The sequence below is a fragment of the Crassostrea angulata genome, chromosome 1 (assembly GCF_025612915.1).
Source record: "Crassostrea angulata isolate pt1a10 chromosome 1, ASM2561291v2, whole genome shotgun sequence".
Taxonomy (NCBI): domain Eukaryota; kingdom Metazoa; phylum Mollusca; class Bivalvia; order Ostreida; family Ostreidae; genus Magallana; species Magallana angulata.
The window spans coordinates 592,114-608,042 of record NC_069111.1 but is presented as its reverse complement, the minus strand read 5'-3'; the positions used below and the strand labels follow the sequence as shown (position 1 = coordinate 608,042).

At 32.6% G+C, this 15,929-nt stretch overlaps 1 protein-coding gene across 1 annotated transcript; it reads left to right on the top strand.

The window, feature by feature from the left end:
- Positions 1–2,024: 2,024 nt before the first annotated feature.
- On the top strand, positions 2,025–7,158 carry LOC128175984 (uncharacterized; the record flags this gene model as incomplete). Its single annotated transcript, XM_052841926.1, has 6 exons — positions 2,025–2,100; positions 2,604–2,873; positions 3,228–3,473; positions 3,881–3,952; positions 4,140–4,277; positions 5,803–7,158. Coding segments are annotated over 6 exons (1,092 nt in total), but the record flags the coding sequence as incomplete, so codon positions are not given.
- Between the last annotated feature and the right edge of the window lie 8,771 nt (positions 7,159–15,929).

Sequence of the window (15,929 nt, the reverse complement as noted above, 5' to 3'; positions counted from 1 at the left end):
GGTTATATAGGAATCACCTTGTCCGTCCGTCCGTCTGTCTGTCTGTCCGTCTGTCTGTGCAATCATGTCCGGTCTATATCTTTCTTATGGAGAAACATTGGAAGTTCTTACTTCACACAAAGATTGCTTATGACCTAAGGGTGTGTCATGACCTTGACCCAAAGTCATTCGGGCAAGGTCAAGGTCACTGGCAGAAAAGGTGCAAAATTCGTATCCGGTCCATATCTTTCTTATGGGGAAACATTGGAAGTTCTTACTTCACACAAAGATTGCTTATGACCTAAGGGTGTGTCATGACCTTGACCCAAGGTCATTCGGGCAAGGTCAAGGTCACTGGCAGAAAAAATGCAAAATTCGTGTCCGGTCCATATCTTTCTTATGGGGAAACATTGGAAGTTCTTACTTCACACAAAGATTGCTTATGACCTAAGGGTGTGTCATGACCTTGACCCAAGGTCATTCGGGCAAGGTCAAGGTCACTGGCAGAAAAAGTGCAAAATTCGTGTCCGGTCCATATCTTTCTTATGGGGAAACATTGGAAGTTCTTACTTCACACAAAAATTGCTTATGACCTAAGGGTGTGTCATAACCTTGACCCAAGGACATTCGGGCAAGGTCAAGGTCACTGGCAGAAAAAGTGCAAAATTCGTGTTCGGTCCATATTTCTCTTATGGGGAAACATTGGAAGTTCTTACTTCACACAAAGATTGCTTATGACCTAAGGGTGTGTCATAACCTTGCCCCAAGGTCATTTGGGCAAGGTCAAGGTCACTGGCAGAAAAAATGCAAAATTCGTGTCCAGTCCAGATCTTTCTTATGGGGAAACATTGATTGGAAGTTCTTACTTCACACAAAGATTGCTTATGATTAAAGGGTGTGTCATGACCTTGACCCAAGGTCGATTGACAAAGTTCAAGGTCATTGTTTCAAAAAAGCTTAATTCTGTCTGTGTCATGTCTTGTATTAATGGAAATATTAGAAGCTAAAAATTAACAGTTTTCAAAAATAAAGCAGTTGTTATTTATAGAAAATGGACAGTGAAATAGATTCATCCAATATTTTCTATAATAGCAAAAATACACGCGTTATGATTTTTTTCTTAGCGGGGGGTATCAATTGTGAGCTTGCTCACAGTACATCTAGTTTTAACTTTACAGTTAATATTTAGTTATAACCAGTCTCGACATATCATCGATTTTCTAGCGCAGCATGTTCATCAAAAGTCTGACTATCCCTGAAATGAAACCAATCACCAAAAAAATATTAGAATCAACATCAGATTAACATCACAAAGTTTCATAAAAGACCCAATATTCCATCAAAAGAGATTTATGAAACCGAAAAAAAAAGATTGGAAGTAGGCAATTTCAAGCAATGATAGTCCTGTCTCCCCATTAGAAATATTGATAATATAACTATGACCCAATTTTGTAATAGTATACTAAACGCGGGAAATTTATGCATCTTAAAAAGCAGATATTTCCTATAGGAGATCTGACACAGCTGCACACCTTACATCTTCCATTTTATTAAGAATTTTAGAAATGACTCTAGGTGTTGAAGTGATATTTTTGCTTGAAGCATCATCATACAGAACTCAGCGCCTCTCAGTAGTTTCACTACTTCGATTATTCTTGTGTAAATATTGTCCTAAAAACAAAAATAAAGTATTGAAGCAACATACATTTAGTTTGACTTCGGTGAAGTAAGGGCTTTTATGATGCATGATGTACAAACAAGTTAATCTTCTTTTTCACGATTCAGAAAGGTTTTTGACATCATGGTGGATTTTCGTTCATTTTTTATTCTCTATTTAGTGTTCATATACACAATAATTAGTAGCAACCTTGTTATGCAAGTTATAATTTATAGATAAGAATGACAATTTTGAAGAATTTTATTGTGTAAAGTTGGGCGATTGTATATCTAGAATGAATTATTAAAATGCATATATGCTAACCATGTGCTCTCTCTTATCGGATATCAGTTTAGCTACTTCATAACGCGTAATATCTTTCTATTTCCATAACCAAATCTTATGGTCATGTCTAGAATTGCTTAAGATGTCTTGCTGGATGTCTTTTTGGGTAGCTACTTTTTGTAAGTATAATTTTATACAGAAGCTTACATTTAAAAAAGATGTACATCAGTAAGCATGGTTTATATACTTTATCTTTTATGCTGTATTTTAGATATACTACCTTATGATATACTTATGTTCACTTTTTTTATCTATATATTATTAAAATGCCCGCCCCTGTTGTTCAGATGTGCATTTTTAAGATTAGATTGTATGAAATCAAAGAAAAAGTAATAGTAAAAATAAAGCCTAGACTTAAAATGATTGATTAAAAATAGCTGACCATGTCCTGTTGACATGCCATTTTATTTTATTTATAAAAGATGAGCCATCAGTTACGTGGGGCAATTTATTTGCAAAAATAAGACATGGTTGCGCAGCTCAGCATAAGTTGGTATATGGCGCGTGTATTGAATTTGATTTCATGAAGTCAGTTGGCTTTTATTGCTGAAGTGAACACCGAGTCTCTTGTTTTAATTCTAATATGAACCTCTCAATTTACAAAATATATATTTTTTTTCAGTGACGACCATTACTGTCTGTCGGGGTTTGTGTAATTTAGGCAGATTAGGAAATGTAACGACGGACCAATCATCAACTTACACCTATACGGAAAAATACAATTATACCAAATTGACAGCAGATCGAGCAGTCAATGGAAGGTTTCTGAATCATTCTGGAGGCGACTGTGCAGGAACAGACGTCTATGGAGTATACAACCTGTCATGGTGGAACATTTCTCTACCCGACCCGGCAATCATTTACAAAATCAACTTAATGTTCAGAGAAAATAGTAAGTTTGTAAATCCAGAATACGATACATATAGGTGTATATTATACTATTATAAATATTATATTTCATATTGTGAAATGTGAAAATAACAATAAAAAGTTTTATTAATTCATTAGGATAAATGTTTCTATTAATAATAATTATATATATTTCCGAGTTTGACTGGGCTTCTCACACAATTGAAAATATTAGTAAATGTCGTTTAAATACTGTTCATAAATATCCAAATAATTGGTTTGTACCCATAGTAACATTCGAAAAACACAAAAAAATTGAATTTAAAAGTGTACAAAGAAGTGAAGTATCTTTCTTTAAAACAAAACTTTACTAAGGGTATATTTATTTTTTTCGCAGATATCCGCCATTACGGTTACTATGTCTTTATCAACAAAGAGGATATGGACATTGAAGGTCTGACCTCCCTGACTCCCGTGTACCACGAAGAGGATGAAGAGCATCCCGGTGTCCAGAATATCATTATATTCCCTGGTGGTATCCAGGGGAAACAAATGTACATCTATCAGAATAAATCAAATCCCAAAAATGATGATGCCGATCTGAAAAACAACGTGTTGGATATCTGTGAGGTGGAAATGTGGGGTATATGTTTTTGATACTGTGGAATCATTAAAATTCGTGGGGGTCAATTTTCGTGGATTGCTTAAATTTTACATGTACATGGGGACGTAATTTCGTGTATTTTCATATTTATAAAAGGAAATATGACTTTATTACTCTATTTTATGAATTCGTTGAGGGTGGTAATTCGTTGAGGAGAGGTATCCACGAATTCCACGAAAATTTAGCCACCACGAAATCTAATGATTTCAGAGTATTCTTCTACTTTATGATAATTTTTCGGCTAAAAGAATTGAAAGCAAAATTCATAAACATTTCCATTTCAATGAGATTACAAAAACGATATTTTACTACTTTTGTATTCAATGTCCATGATGTAATTAAGATTTTGAATGAATGTTTTTATTTCTAATTTTCTTTCCACAAAGGTTGCTTCAACTACACTGAGGACGTTAATTGCACATGTTCGCAAAATGAGAGTGACACCCCCCTCCCAAAAGGTGGGTCACTGCATAGAGTAATACACACTCACCAAGTTTAGTTTTCTGCATTACGTTATTGTTAAGAATCTTAAAATACGTGGTGCACAAACATATTCTAATTCATAATTGTTTACTAGAATTACAGTAATCCCATGGATATTTCTTTCGTATGATATTTATTATATTTCAATTACATTTTTTCCAGCAATGCTATCATCGATCGTTGCCTGGCCTAAAAATAACCTAACGTTGATATGTCACCAGGGGGATGTAACATTCGGACCAAAGTTAGTTTTAACTCACAACAACAACGTTAAAACAATTTCATTCACTTGCTTTGATGGTAAGTAATGTATACTTTGATTTCTTTCTTTCAAAATTTACACAGTTTTTAGAAAAAAGAAAACATTATTATTTGCTTGCTCTTGCCTACTTAATACAATTTCAAGCTTTTATGCAACCTTTAATACACAAAATACTTTAAACCAACTTTTTTTCGCGTCTGAAATTTTTTCGCAAAGTTCGTGAGAGCTTCATCGTCGCGAATTTTTCTCGCCGCAAACCAGTCTTTGTCGTATGATGTTATAACAACACAGGTCTGGATAGAGCTTGGTCGCGAAGATAAGTCGTAGCGATTAAAAGTTGGTTCACAGTAGATTTTTGAATTGTTCCGTTTTGTACGACGTGAGTAACGCGCTTTTTACATGAAGGCAACTTTGGATATTCAGTACGCCAAACAATCCCACTTAATTTTTTTTCAAATTATAAATGATATTTATATCCTACGCAACAAAGTTGCGAGAAGCATACGGATTTTAATCAGTCCATCAGTCATTCAGTCTGTTAGTCAATCCGTCAGTCCTGTTTTTTGAAAGTGCAACTCCTCTTTAACCGCTGCACAGACTTTCGTTAAACGTTGTAGGTATTTAGGATACGATGTGTAGATGTACGTATTACCAGGATATTCCGATTCTCTTACTTTGCTGAGAATGTTGGACCTATATGTTGAATATATTACAGAATATTGTAAGCGCATGTCAGTTTAAACCGCTGCATGGAATTTAGTGAAACTTTGTAGGCAATTAGGACACAATATCATACTTGCATATTACCAAGAGATTCCGTTTCCATTATTTTTCTGAAAATTTCTGCCCTTTTTAACTTAGATTTTTTCTTCAGTTGTAAAAGACAAAGTTAAGTCAAATTATTTTGTGTATTTGATGCATACCTTGCCATTCATTGTGAGTATCATTGTCAAGTTAAAGAGGAGTATGGACTATGTAAGCTTACTCCTGTTTTCTTTCATTTGTCTCGTTTCCATCTCTAAAGCATTGACATCAATAATTTAAGACATTATAGATATTAGTTCTTTAAAATATGTTCCTTGTAATTTTCACACTAAAGCAAAGTTTGAAAATTTTTCATCACAAATATACCTTCTGATAGGATCAAAACGCTAATTCTCGCCTTTTTCAAATTTCTTTTTAAGCTTGCCCCAAGGATGCTGACAACGCTAACACTATGCTGAGTGTTGTCGATGATGTCACTTTGACCTGTAAAAACGGACACCGATTTGAGCCGGGAAATCTTACCAGAGTTTGTCAGGGAAACGGTTCATGGAGTGGAGAAGAACCAAAGTGTACACGTAATCATTTTATTTTGATTTATAAGATGATTTTAACTATAGCTTAACTTTGAGAATGGGAGCATACACAGTATATAACTGCCAGTTTAAATTAGTACTACTTATGATACTCACAGAGTAATAAATGGGCAGCGGAAAAAAACATTGTACGTTATCTTCAACTGTTTCTTGCTACCTATGGGTGGCGGAAAGGAAAAAAAAAATATTTGATCTGTATTTTTAGGATGCAAATGCCCTTGTAAACGATTAGAGTCACAGAATTTCATCAAAGATCCAATTGTCCTTCAACAGAGAATTGAGGAAACCAAACAATTCCTGGCGGTGAATAGATCGGAGTTGTCTGCCTTTAAGAGGAAGAAGATATCCAGCTATGACGGACGTGCTTCCTCTACAGGAATAGGGATGACTCTGGGGGTAGGGGTGATAACCTTCGTTATTGGCGCCATCGTCTGTAGTGATCTTCTCACGTGCAAAAACAGGAATCAAAGAAGAATGTTTCGTAAGACTTTGTGACTTTTTATACCGTGGAACACCCTCTGAAGTCAAAAGCAATTGCTTAGTTTAATGAAATCTGATAGTATGGGGGGGGGGGGGTTCCCCGATATTTTTTTTATAAAAACATACGTATTATTGAATATGAGACATGAACATTTTACAAGTTACAATTTTTGTTTTTAATTCTTGGAATAAGTAATGATGCAAACATGTAAACGTATAAAACGGACATGGTCACGATTTTATTTATTTTTTTAGATTTTGTTTTTCCATTTTTAATGTGTATTGTGCTTAACGAAGCTAAAATTTGAATGTCAGATGTTAAGCGAGATACGGAACTTTCAATACTTTGCTATACAAGGCTCGTGCCCTATTATTTGGTTGCTGGACAGAAACAAAATGTGATGTGGAAAACAGCTGAAGTTTTTTTTGTGCACAGTGATGAAGCATGCTATGAAAATATATGTAAAGAATTATATTTGAATGGGGTCTTGTTAATATGCACTTACTCAGAAATCAGAAATGAAATATATGCCTTAGTTACACTAGAATACATCAATTAATAATACTGACTAGTACGACTTCCCTAGGATTCGCCAGTAAGTGGCGATATTCCGTAAATGCAAAAACGAAAGTATTTCATTAATTGTATTAACTCTGCAAATTGATGATTTTCAAAACTTAGCTCTACTTCTGGATATATTTCGACTAGGCGCCATAATACGATAAGAAACTGCAGAACTTTTGGTTTCGATAGGTGGGGTATCTAAGCGAAGGTAGAAAGTACTATCGATGATTTAATTAACACGAATTTAAAACTAAGTTTTCATATATTGACATACTGGTATTTAGAGATAGCAATAAGCGCATTGATATGATTGCAAGAAAATCATATATGAAACACAGTGTTATAGAATGTAAACAATGTGTGAGCAAATCAAGTGGCTTTTACATTCACAGTTGGTTTCTTTGTTGTAAATACGCATGGTTAGTCAGTCATGAGTAGAAAATCTTTAAAACGTGAAATGCAGCTTCATTCAATCTTATGTTTGTCATAATTCACTTTAGGCTATTTTAAGCTTTATTCCGCTGAAATTGTGATATAAAAAACATTTTAAATACGATTTGCATAGTGTAAAATTTTTAGAATTTTTAAACATTTTTGAAAATTAAACTTGAAATTTAAAATTTTGCGACGCATGGTCACAATGCCATCTGGCTGTTATCATAATAATGTAACTTAATGGCTAAATGTCTAAATATATTAACGTGTTTCTGTATAAACTTGGCAAATTTTATGGCAGTTTGATGAAGAGTTTACTCTTAAATTAGTAAAGTTAATATTTGGTGAAGTCTATTACTAATGTTAATCTTATTTTCATTAGACGAAAACCACAATTATATTTAAAAGGGAGGGGGTAATAAACTATAACGTATAGTAGAAATAGAAATTGATTTCCGCAAATTTCATTTCAAGTGGTGTTGTGTTATTTTTGTTTGTAAGTCGTTCATTTCTTAATTAAATGAGAATGTTGTCTCCTGTGATGTCATTTTATGGATTTTTGTGAGGTTTGTTAGAAACTTACATATATGCGCGATTAATGCGAATATGCATGTTTCCTTTCTTTCTTAATGAAATTTTCTCTTCTTAAAAAAATACGGAAACATTTTCTTTTTAAAATGACATAAACCTTTAATAATATTGAGTCGTATAACATTAATATGTATCTTATATCAAAGGATTTAATACGGGTGTCAGCGACGTACTTTGTGAGGTAGACAAGGAACAATATACATGACTGTATGTATATTATGTAAATTGTGTGACAATTATACCAATCATAAAAGCAGGAAATGTAATTTGACGTAGAAACTTCCATTTATTCTCGAGAACAGATATGACCCGAACAGAATTGCAAAAACAGCGAAACGGAAAAACGTACGACGGATTAACTGAATTAAAAATATCTGGAAATTTGATGACATTGAGTTTACATATCCAGAACATTTTCTTGCATAAGCTAAGGGGGAGATGCCTACCATTGGAGAAAGTCAACTTTACAGTAGTCTTACCCCCGGAGGGAAAAACTACTCTATATATGCAGTTTTCCATTGAGGGGGCTGCTATGGGGGTAAAGCTGCCATACAATATAGGTCAACATTTTTTTTTACTATTTTCAAATTATATATACCACAAGAAACACGACGTGTTTTTAAAGATAATTTTTGAAAAAATATCAAACCTTGCTATAACAACTTTAATAAAGGTGAGCTCGAATACTCCTCGCATCTTTGAGTAATTCATTTTTTGAAAGACACGGTTGATTAATAGGACGATGCCCTTGTTAAGTAATATTAGAGACTTTTGAGGATAACATAATGGACAAACAACACTTTAATAAACAATCGCGATAACATGTCGAAATATTATATATATATATATATATATATATATATATATATATATATATATATATATATATATATATATATATATATATATAAACGGCATTACTGAATCAAGTGATGATACTAACATTTGTAGATTTAATAGTATGTGAAAGCTGGATGTGTGAAGTGTACTGGTCTAGTAAATAAAAATCTCCGTCGTGTTACTCAGGAAACACTGCTAGTGAGTAGTGAACTTGAAATCCGATATAATAGATAAAGATTCTAAAATCGACACCCAAGACATGATTATAATCGAAAGAAAAAGTGTCTTTTGAATGCTGAAAACTTTTTATGTAGATTAGAGACTTTCATATTACTTAGAAAATAAGAAAAGAATGCCAACCCCCCCCCCCCCCCAAAAAAAAAACAAAACACTATTCGTTCGTCATCTTCAGTACTTTGATTGAATTGATGACGATGAGACACATAGTACATGTATACTCTAAACTGTTGATTTTACATGTTTAAGAATCAATCAAATCATGACTGTCCTTTGCGTTGCCCTCTTGTCCATGGTGTTACATTTACGTCCCTCCTGGTCCCTACAAATTAATGTTTTTGATTGTTTTCATTTACTAATGAGAGGCCTCACTGTGCTTATTTATTAAATAGTTATAAACTGATAATTTTATGAATTAAAATTTTACATATTACGAGATAAAGTCTATTTTAAATAAATACGTATGATACATTCCAATAAACCGAACCCTTTTTGAAATGCCATAACTTTAAAGTGTTAAGGTAATGGTCCATACCACCCTCTGAAAATATGCAGCCTACAGATTTCTATCAAACTTCACATAACTAAAACTGATTATATGTCGTTTCAATATAAGTGTAATTTTTAGGTCAACCGGGCCTCATTTTGTTCGGGCAGTTACTAAAAATAGACATTGTCTCGTGAATTTACGTCCAGGCCATATTAAAACTATTAAGCGAATAATTTTAAAACTTAGTTTATAAATGAATTGTCATATGCAATATAGTCGAAATATGCTAATAAAGCAGTTTTATCATTTATTTTAATCTACTGACCCAATATCTTGATTATTTGGGGGGAATTGCAGATATGCAACTAAAAAATGGGCATGTGATGTCGTTAAAAATTAAGTTGCTGCTAGATATTTTACGTACAGATTTTTTTTAAAAATGAGTATGTTTTATGCCAATGATATGTACATATTTTGGCATATAAATAAATTGGTGCAGCGGTTGTTTTACAAGAAAAATATATAACTCTAAGTCAAATCCAGTGAAAAGTGTTGAAATGAAAAAACTCTTTAAAATTCACACACTTTTTTGGCATCCGATGTGAAATCGCTCGTATTTAAGGAAAGAAGTCTTTTTGAAACGGTTTATTCGTTTACGCAGTTTTAATCAGTTTTTATGATCATCATAACCTTAAGTCAGACAGCATCATTGATAGATCGGATCAAACAAAAATTTAAGCACTGAAATAGCTTTCTATTTTCAATGTAATCGAGAGTAAAAGAAAAAAATGACAATAACAAACTGTCAACCATCTCAAAAGCGATAAAACGAAATACAAATTCAAAGCAGAGCAACACGGACCTCTAAATAGATAGAGGTAGGCTCAGTTGCCTAGGTGTAGTAAGCATCCTCTGCTGACCGGTCACACCCGCCGTGTGCTCTTTGTCGTAATCGAAAAAAAACCCCGGAAAAGTCCGTAGACAATTAGGTGATTAATAATGGTCTAACAATTAGAATGAAAAACGTCAGTCAGCATGCGACCCAGTGGAAGATTGCATTTGCTGACAAAGTCGTTGTATCGACGATAGAACTTACGAAAAGATGACTTCAAACGAGACTGTTGATAGTCCTGTTTTATCAACCTGTTTGTCAGTAGCTTGCCTCGCCTTTGAAATTGTTCATACGAAGAGCATGACCTTGCGTATCGAATTAACTGAGGGACAAAAACACCATATGCAGGTGATGAAGGTATATTGCTATAAGAAAGGAAAGTTGACTATAGAAAAATTAAAGTCATCGCGTTTATCATAAAGTTTTGCTGTAAGGTTACCATCAATTTCCATTTCCAGTAAAATATCCCAAATATGAAACAGATGGCGCAGACTCTGTGGTATCTTTTATTTCAAGTTCACTGGGATACATCGAGTCAACGTAAGTATGGAAATAACATGTAATGGAAATAAATATTAGAAGTCAAAGCTGACAAGTGGATTAGAGGACTATTGCTCGTGTTCTATATGTTTATAACTTTTTGACCATACACGTTTTCGATCAATTTCCTTGATTTCAATTTGACATATCTGGTATCAAAAATCTATTTTCTATTCCTGATATTGAAATTAATTAAAATTATTGATATCACGGCAACTAGATCAGTTATTTAATTATTCAAATATCAAATATTTGAACAATAAGTCGACACACGCTCGTTTTCGTGGTTTTGGATAGCTATTAGATAACTATTTGACAATACTTATAATCAGGATGAAACCCAAATGCAAACAGCAAGGGGCCTTATTATAATTTCCGGCATGTCCAACGTCGTAATATTAATTTTGATGATTTCCATATGTATAGTGTATTATTTATAATGTATAATTTACATTTGAATATATTCTGTAATTTTAATATGCATTCCATAATTTTATTCGTTATTTTTAAATCTCAAATTGCATTGAATAATTCTCCATTTTTGTATAATTCTAATTTGTATTGTTTTCATTTAGTTTGTATCTTTGGGGTTGTTTGATTAGGTTTGTTACGACGGATTGCATTGATTTTTTATTTGTTGAATATTATCTTTTATAAAACTGGATATTTATCAGCTTTACACAAAATTGAAATGTTGATTGTTTCTCTCCATTTTTGATGTTAGAAATGCTACATTAAGGATGACGTTTACTCAGAATGAAAAAAATTCCACTGATGATTATGAAAAGCCATCTACTGTAAGATATAGACCTTAGACTGTAGTGTAATATTTCTCTTTCAAAAAAGTAGGTCAATAACTTACTTTTTGAGTTAATGGCCATTGAATATATTTTGAAAAAGAAGAAAAATCCCATAAAACTTTACACTATAATTGAGATTTTATTAATTGTAAATATATTACAAATAATTAAGCACTTTAAAAAATGAATAACAGTTTATGAATGGTAGTGACACTAAATAGATACATAGCATTAAAATTTCAGCGACAATTTTTAAAATATTCTAGTCCAAATTTCCTCCATCAGTTTTCAAATCCCTCCCCATTTATGATCCAATTTTACAAAAAATTGAATGATGATAATACAGAAACATCAATAGTATTAAGCAACTTATACTGACCTTATTCTGTTGGCATAAAATTTATATGAGGTCAATGATCAAATTTTGGGGATATGATATCTTTTATCGTTTTTAAGCATTTTCAATATTTTTGCAGTTCGTGCCATAAGTCAAGTAGAATGATAAATAAGTTAAGTAAAATCAATTAACAGAATAGATGCAAAAATACATAGACTAACATATAAAATCTTAACTTTTAATAGTGAGTAAGTAAATAATTCATTATTGTGACATGTGTTATAACAAATTACAAAATGTTATACAAAATAGATAATGAAACACCCGGCCTTTTGGGCTTATATGTCACTGCAAATACAATTATAACATATATGCACATATAACGCATTGCTTTTTTATACAGTAAGGATTGTCTGTAAAGGTATGATTCAAGTAAATATTTAAAGGTTTGTCTCGGAAAATTTGACAGTAGAAAAATAATACAGTCTAAATTTGACATTACTAGTGTTGGATTATACCCTATATTATTAAATAATTCCCTTCTTAGATCAGAATACATTGCACAATTCAACAGTAAATGACATTCGTCTTCTGTTTTATTTAATACACAAAATTACATATTCTTTCATCGAGGCGTTCCCCCCTTATATCGCCCGGTTCAATTCTAATTGGGAGTATCCCACATCTGAATTGTGCCAGAATAGATCTTAGAGATTTTGAAATGTTTAATATTAAAGTACTGCCAAAAATATTTTATCGGAAAACAAAATCTGCAATTCCTAAGTATAGTAGAAATATCGAATGTTACGTCAATAATAATTCATTTCATAAATATTTGTTGTGCTTAGAACAAATTTTACTCATGACATTTAACTTTATAACAATCCGAATTTGAAAACTCAGACCCTGAGTAAACAATCCTTAAGGTAAATTCAATAGTCAACCTATTTTTTAGTGTCAGGCGTTGAGCTAAATTCAAAATATACAAAATTAAGGCATCAGGTCCATGTCCCCATCAAAACTATGTAAGGAAACTGTACTTATAAACAAGGGATCAAAGAGAAATTCACTGTAAAATGTTAATTATACACTTTTGCAAATACCACCATTAACGAAAAAATGATTGAACTAATCTGAGTTATTTATGATTGAAACTGTAAAAGAACTGATTTTTGGGTGTTATTCAACTACTGTATGCAATCCCTGCATCGAAAGTGGTGTGGACATGTGCACAGATTAGATTAATGAATCCAAAGCATGAAATAGATCCTTAAAAATTGAAAAGAGTTTTAGTCTTATTTATTGACATGTATTACAATTATATGCTAAAAATCAAACATACAACTCTACTCTACTCTACAAAAAATGAAATATGAACAGACTTTAAGGTGGCAGGGGACAGTTTTTTTGATACAATTCATTGTAGCCAAGGGATGCATGTCTTCGGAACTCTGTAAGTAGAATTTCCTCGGTTCCCATTCAGCACAAATACCTTTAATTCACTCTTTATAAGGCCAATCACCAATTTTTGAAGAAAATTATTAGTCAAAACCTGTAAAATTCTCTACATACTGGTTTTTATGAGATTTTGACCCTTTCATATTGTGCTAATTTTTCATGATTTTTCAGCTTTTTAGACCCCCCCCCCCCCCCAGCTAATTCCCTGCAGAGGGTTGACCTTCCGTACCGCGTGCATGTTGCACTATCACATGTCAGAAACTTACCGATGTATAGTTTACAATGTCCCATCCACCTACTTTTCGTGTTATTTTACCTCCCGTCTGTAACTTGCAATTTCACTGTGTAAAGTCAGGCACAGCAGTGATAGCCGCAGGTTTCGCATTTTACTTCTGATTCTCGTGTACCTAACATAAGGGGCCTACATATTTCATATCAATTTCAACAACAGACACCCCTCTAACTAATGATAATCATTAAAAAGCATTTTATGAATTTTAGCAACACTCATAAGCCTTCAAGTACAGCAACTCTCAATTTTACAAAAATTTTGACGGATACTTTATTCGAAACTGTCCCTTGCTACCTAAAACCAAACGCATGACTTATCACACTTTAACAATTATTAAAAACAAACTTTAAAAAGAATGTCACAACAGGAGTAATGACACAGGCATCGTATATGTTTGCATACAACTTCAGTTAACCAATTTAAATATATGTCTCGGAACGGAAGTAGGATGTGGTGGCAAGAGTTTACCTAAATAAGACCAATATATCTGTTTGTTTGACAATAATTCCTTCCGGCAGATTATTTATTTAAGCATTAAATGCTTATTTTTGGATGTCTACGATCCTATGACGCACCAATGCAGTGCAGTGAAATTGAATACCGCGCGTTAGCGCGGTATGGTAATTAGTTTGCAGAGCATTGGTGTGAAATATGACCGATGGCATTCAAAAATATGCATTCAATGATTATATATATATATTCATACTGCTCTCAGTCAGGGATATGAAACATACATGGAACAGCCAAATTAACATGTTATTTAGAACGCTTCCGCTTTTGTAGAAAAAATCTTTTTAATTAAGGATTAGATATAATTTATTGATTATTTTTCAAAAGTACAAATTAAATTGGTTATGTAAGATTGAAAGCTTTATTTAGTCTTCCAAAAATAATTATACTAAAAACACGTGTTGACGTTTATATCTGTGCTCATGACGCATGCATTAGTAAAGTGTTTTCATTGGGAAATGAAGGTCGTAGGTTTCCAATGCAAACGTAAGGGGAAATATACACTGAATGTAAATATACAATAATTAAATCTATTTGCAATTTTTTGTGTTCTTCAAAAATATTAATGTTTTGGATTATTTTTCTTCAAAGGCGAAACACTTAAATAGTCAGTAATATCTTATGGGTTTGTTCCAGAGACATCTTCTTCAGCAAAGTCAGACTGTGTTTAAACAATGATCCTACAAAACCCAACGCCTCTCAGTTGTTTAACTACTTTGATTATTCTTATGTAAATATTGTAAGAAAAATCAAGTCTTGAGGCAACATAAATTGATTTAGCTAGAACAAAGGCTTTTTATTATGCATGATGTACAAACATGTTAATATTCTTCTTTTCCAGGATTTCAATAGGTTTTTGACATCACAGTGGATTTTCATTAATTTTTATTGCCTATATATTGTTCCTATACAAATTTGGTAGCAAACTTGATACGCACAGTATAATATATATATAAAATGAATAATTGAAATAGCTCTACTAACCATATGGTCTTTTCTCCTCAGATGTCAGTTTAGCTGCTAACGCACTCTTTCTTGCTTATTCTATAAATGCACTTGATTATTTTACTTGGTCATGTTTGGAGTTGCTTGAGAGATGACTTTCTGGATTTCTTTTTTAGGAGTTATTTTTTGTAAGTATGATTTTATACAGAAGCTTACATTATAAAAAGATGTTCGTCAGTAAAAATAGATTTTACTTTGTAAATTTTGTGTCTTATTTTGACAATGTTCTCTATAGATAATTAAGTTACGCTCCCTGTTTTGGTCCATATATATTATTTAAATTATTATGATTAATTTACTTTTATTATCAATGACAACCTCTGTTGTGTTAGATGTCCATGTTTTTTATTTGTTTATGTAAAACTTTTTAATCAGAAAAAAGTAAAATGTTTGATTTAGAATATTTAACCTTTTAACATGGCATTTTATTGTATATTTGCCACAAAAAATATTGCTGCGAAGGACAGCAGAAGTGACTAAATTACCCATTGACCTCTTGCTCTATTGAATTCTAATTCATGATAGTTTTTGCTATTATTGCTAAGGTGAGCGATGTGGCCCCCGGGTATTTTATAATTTGTTTTGATTTTCTTAATTTACTATGTAAATTTTTGTTTTTCAGTTACGAATTTTGCTATGTGTTGGTGTTTATGTAATTTATTCAGAGGAGTAAATGTGAGTACGGGCCAGTCATCATATTACAGATATATAGCCACAAATATCGATTTGACAGCAGATCGAGCAGTCAATGGAAGGTTTCTATTACACGAGGCAGGCGACTGTGCAGGAACAAACATCGATGATACAAACAAGCCGGCATGGTGGAACATATCTCTACCGGATCTGGCAGATATTTACAA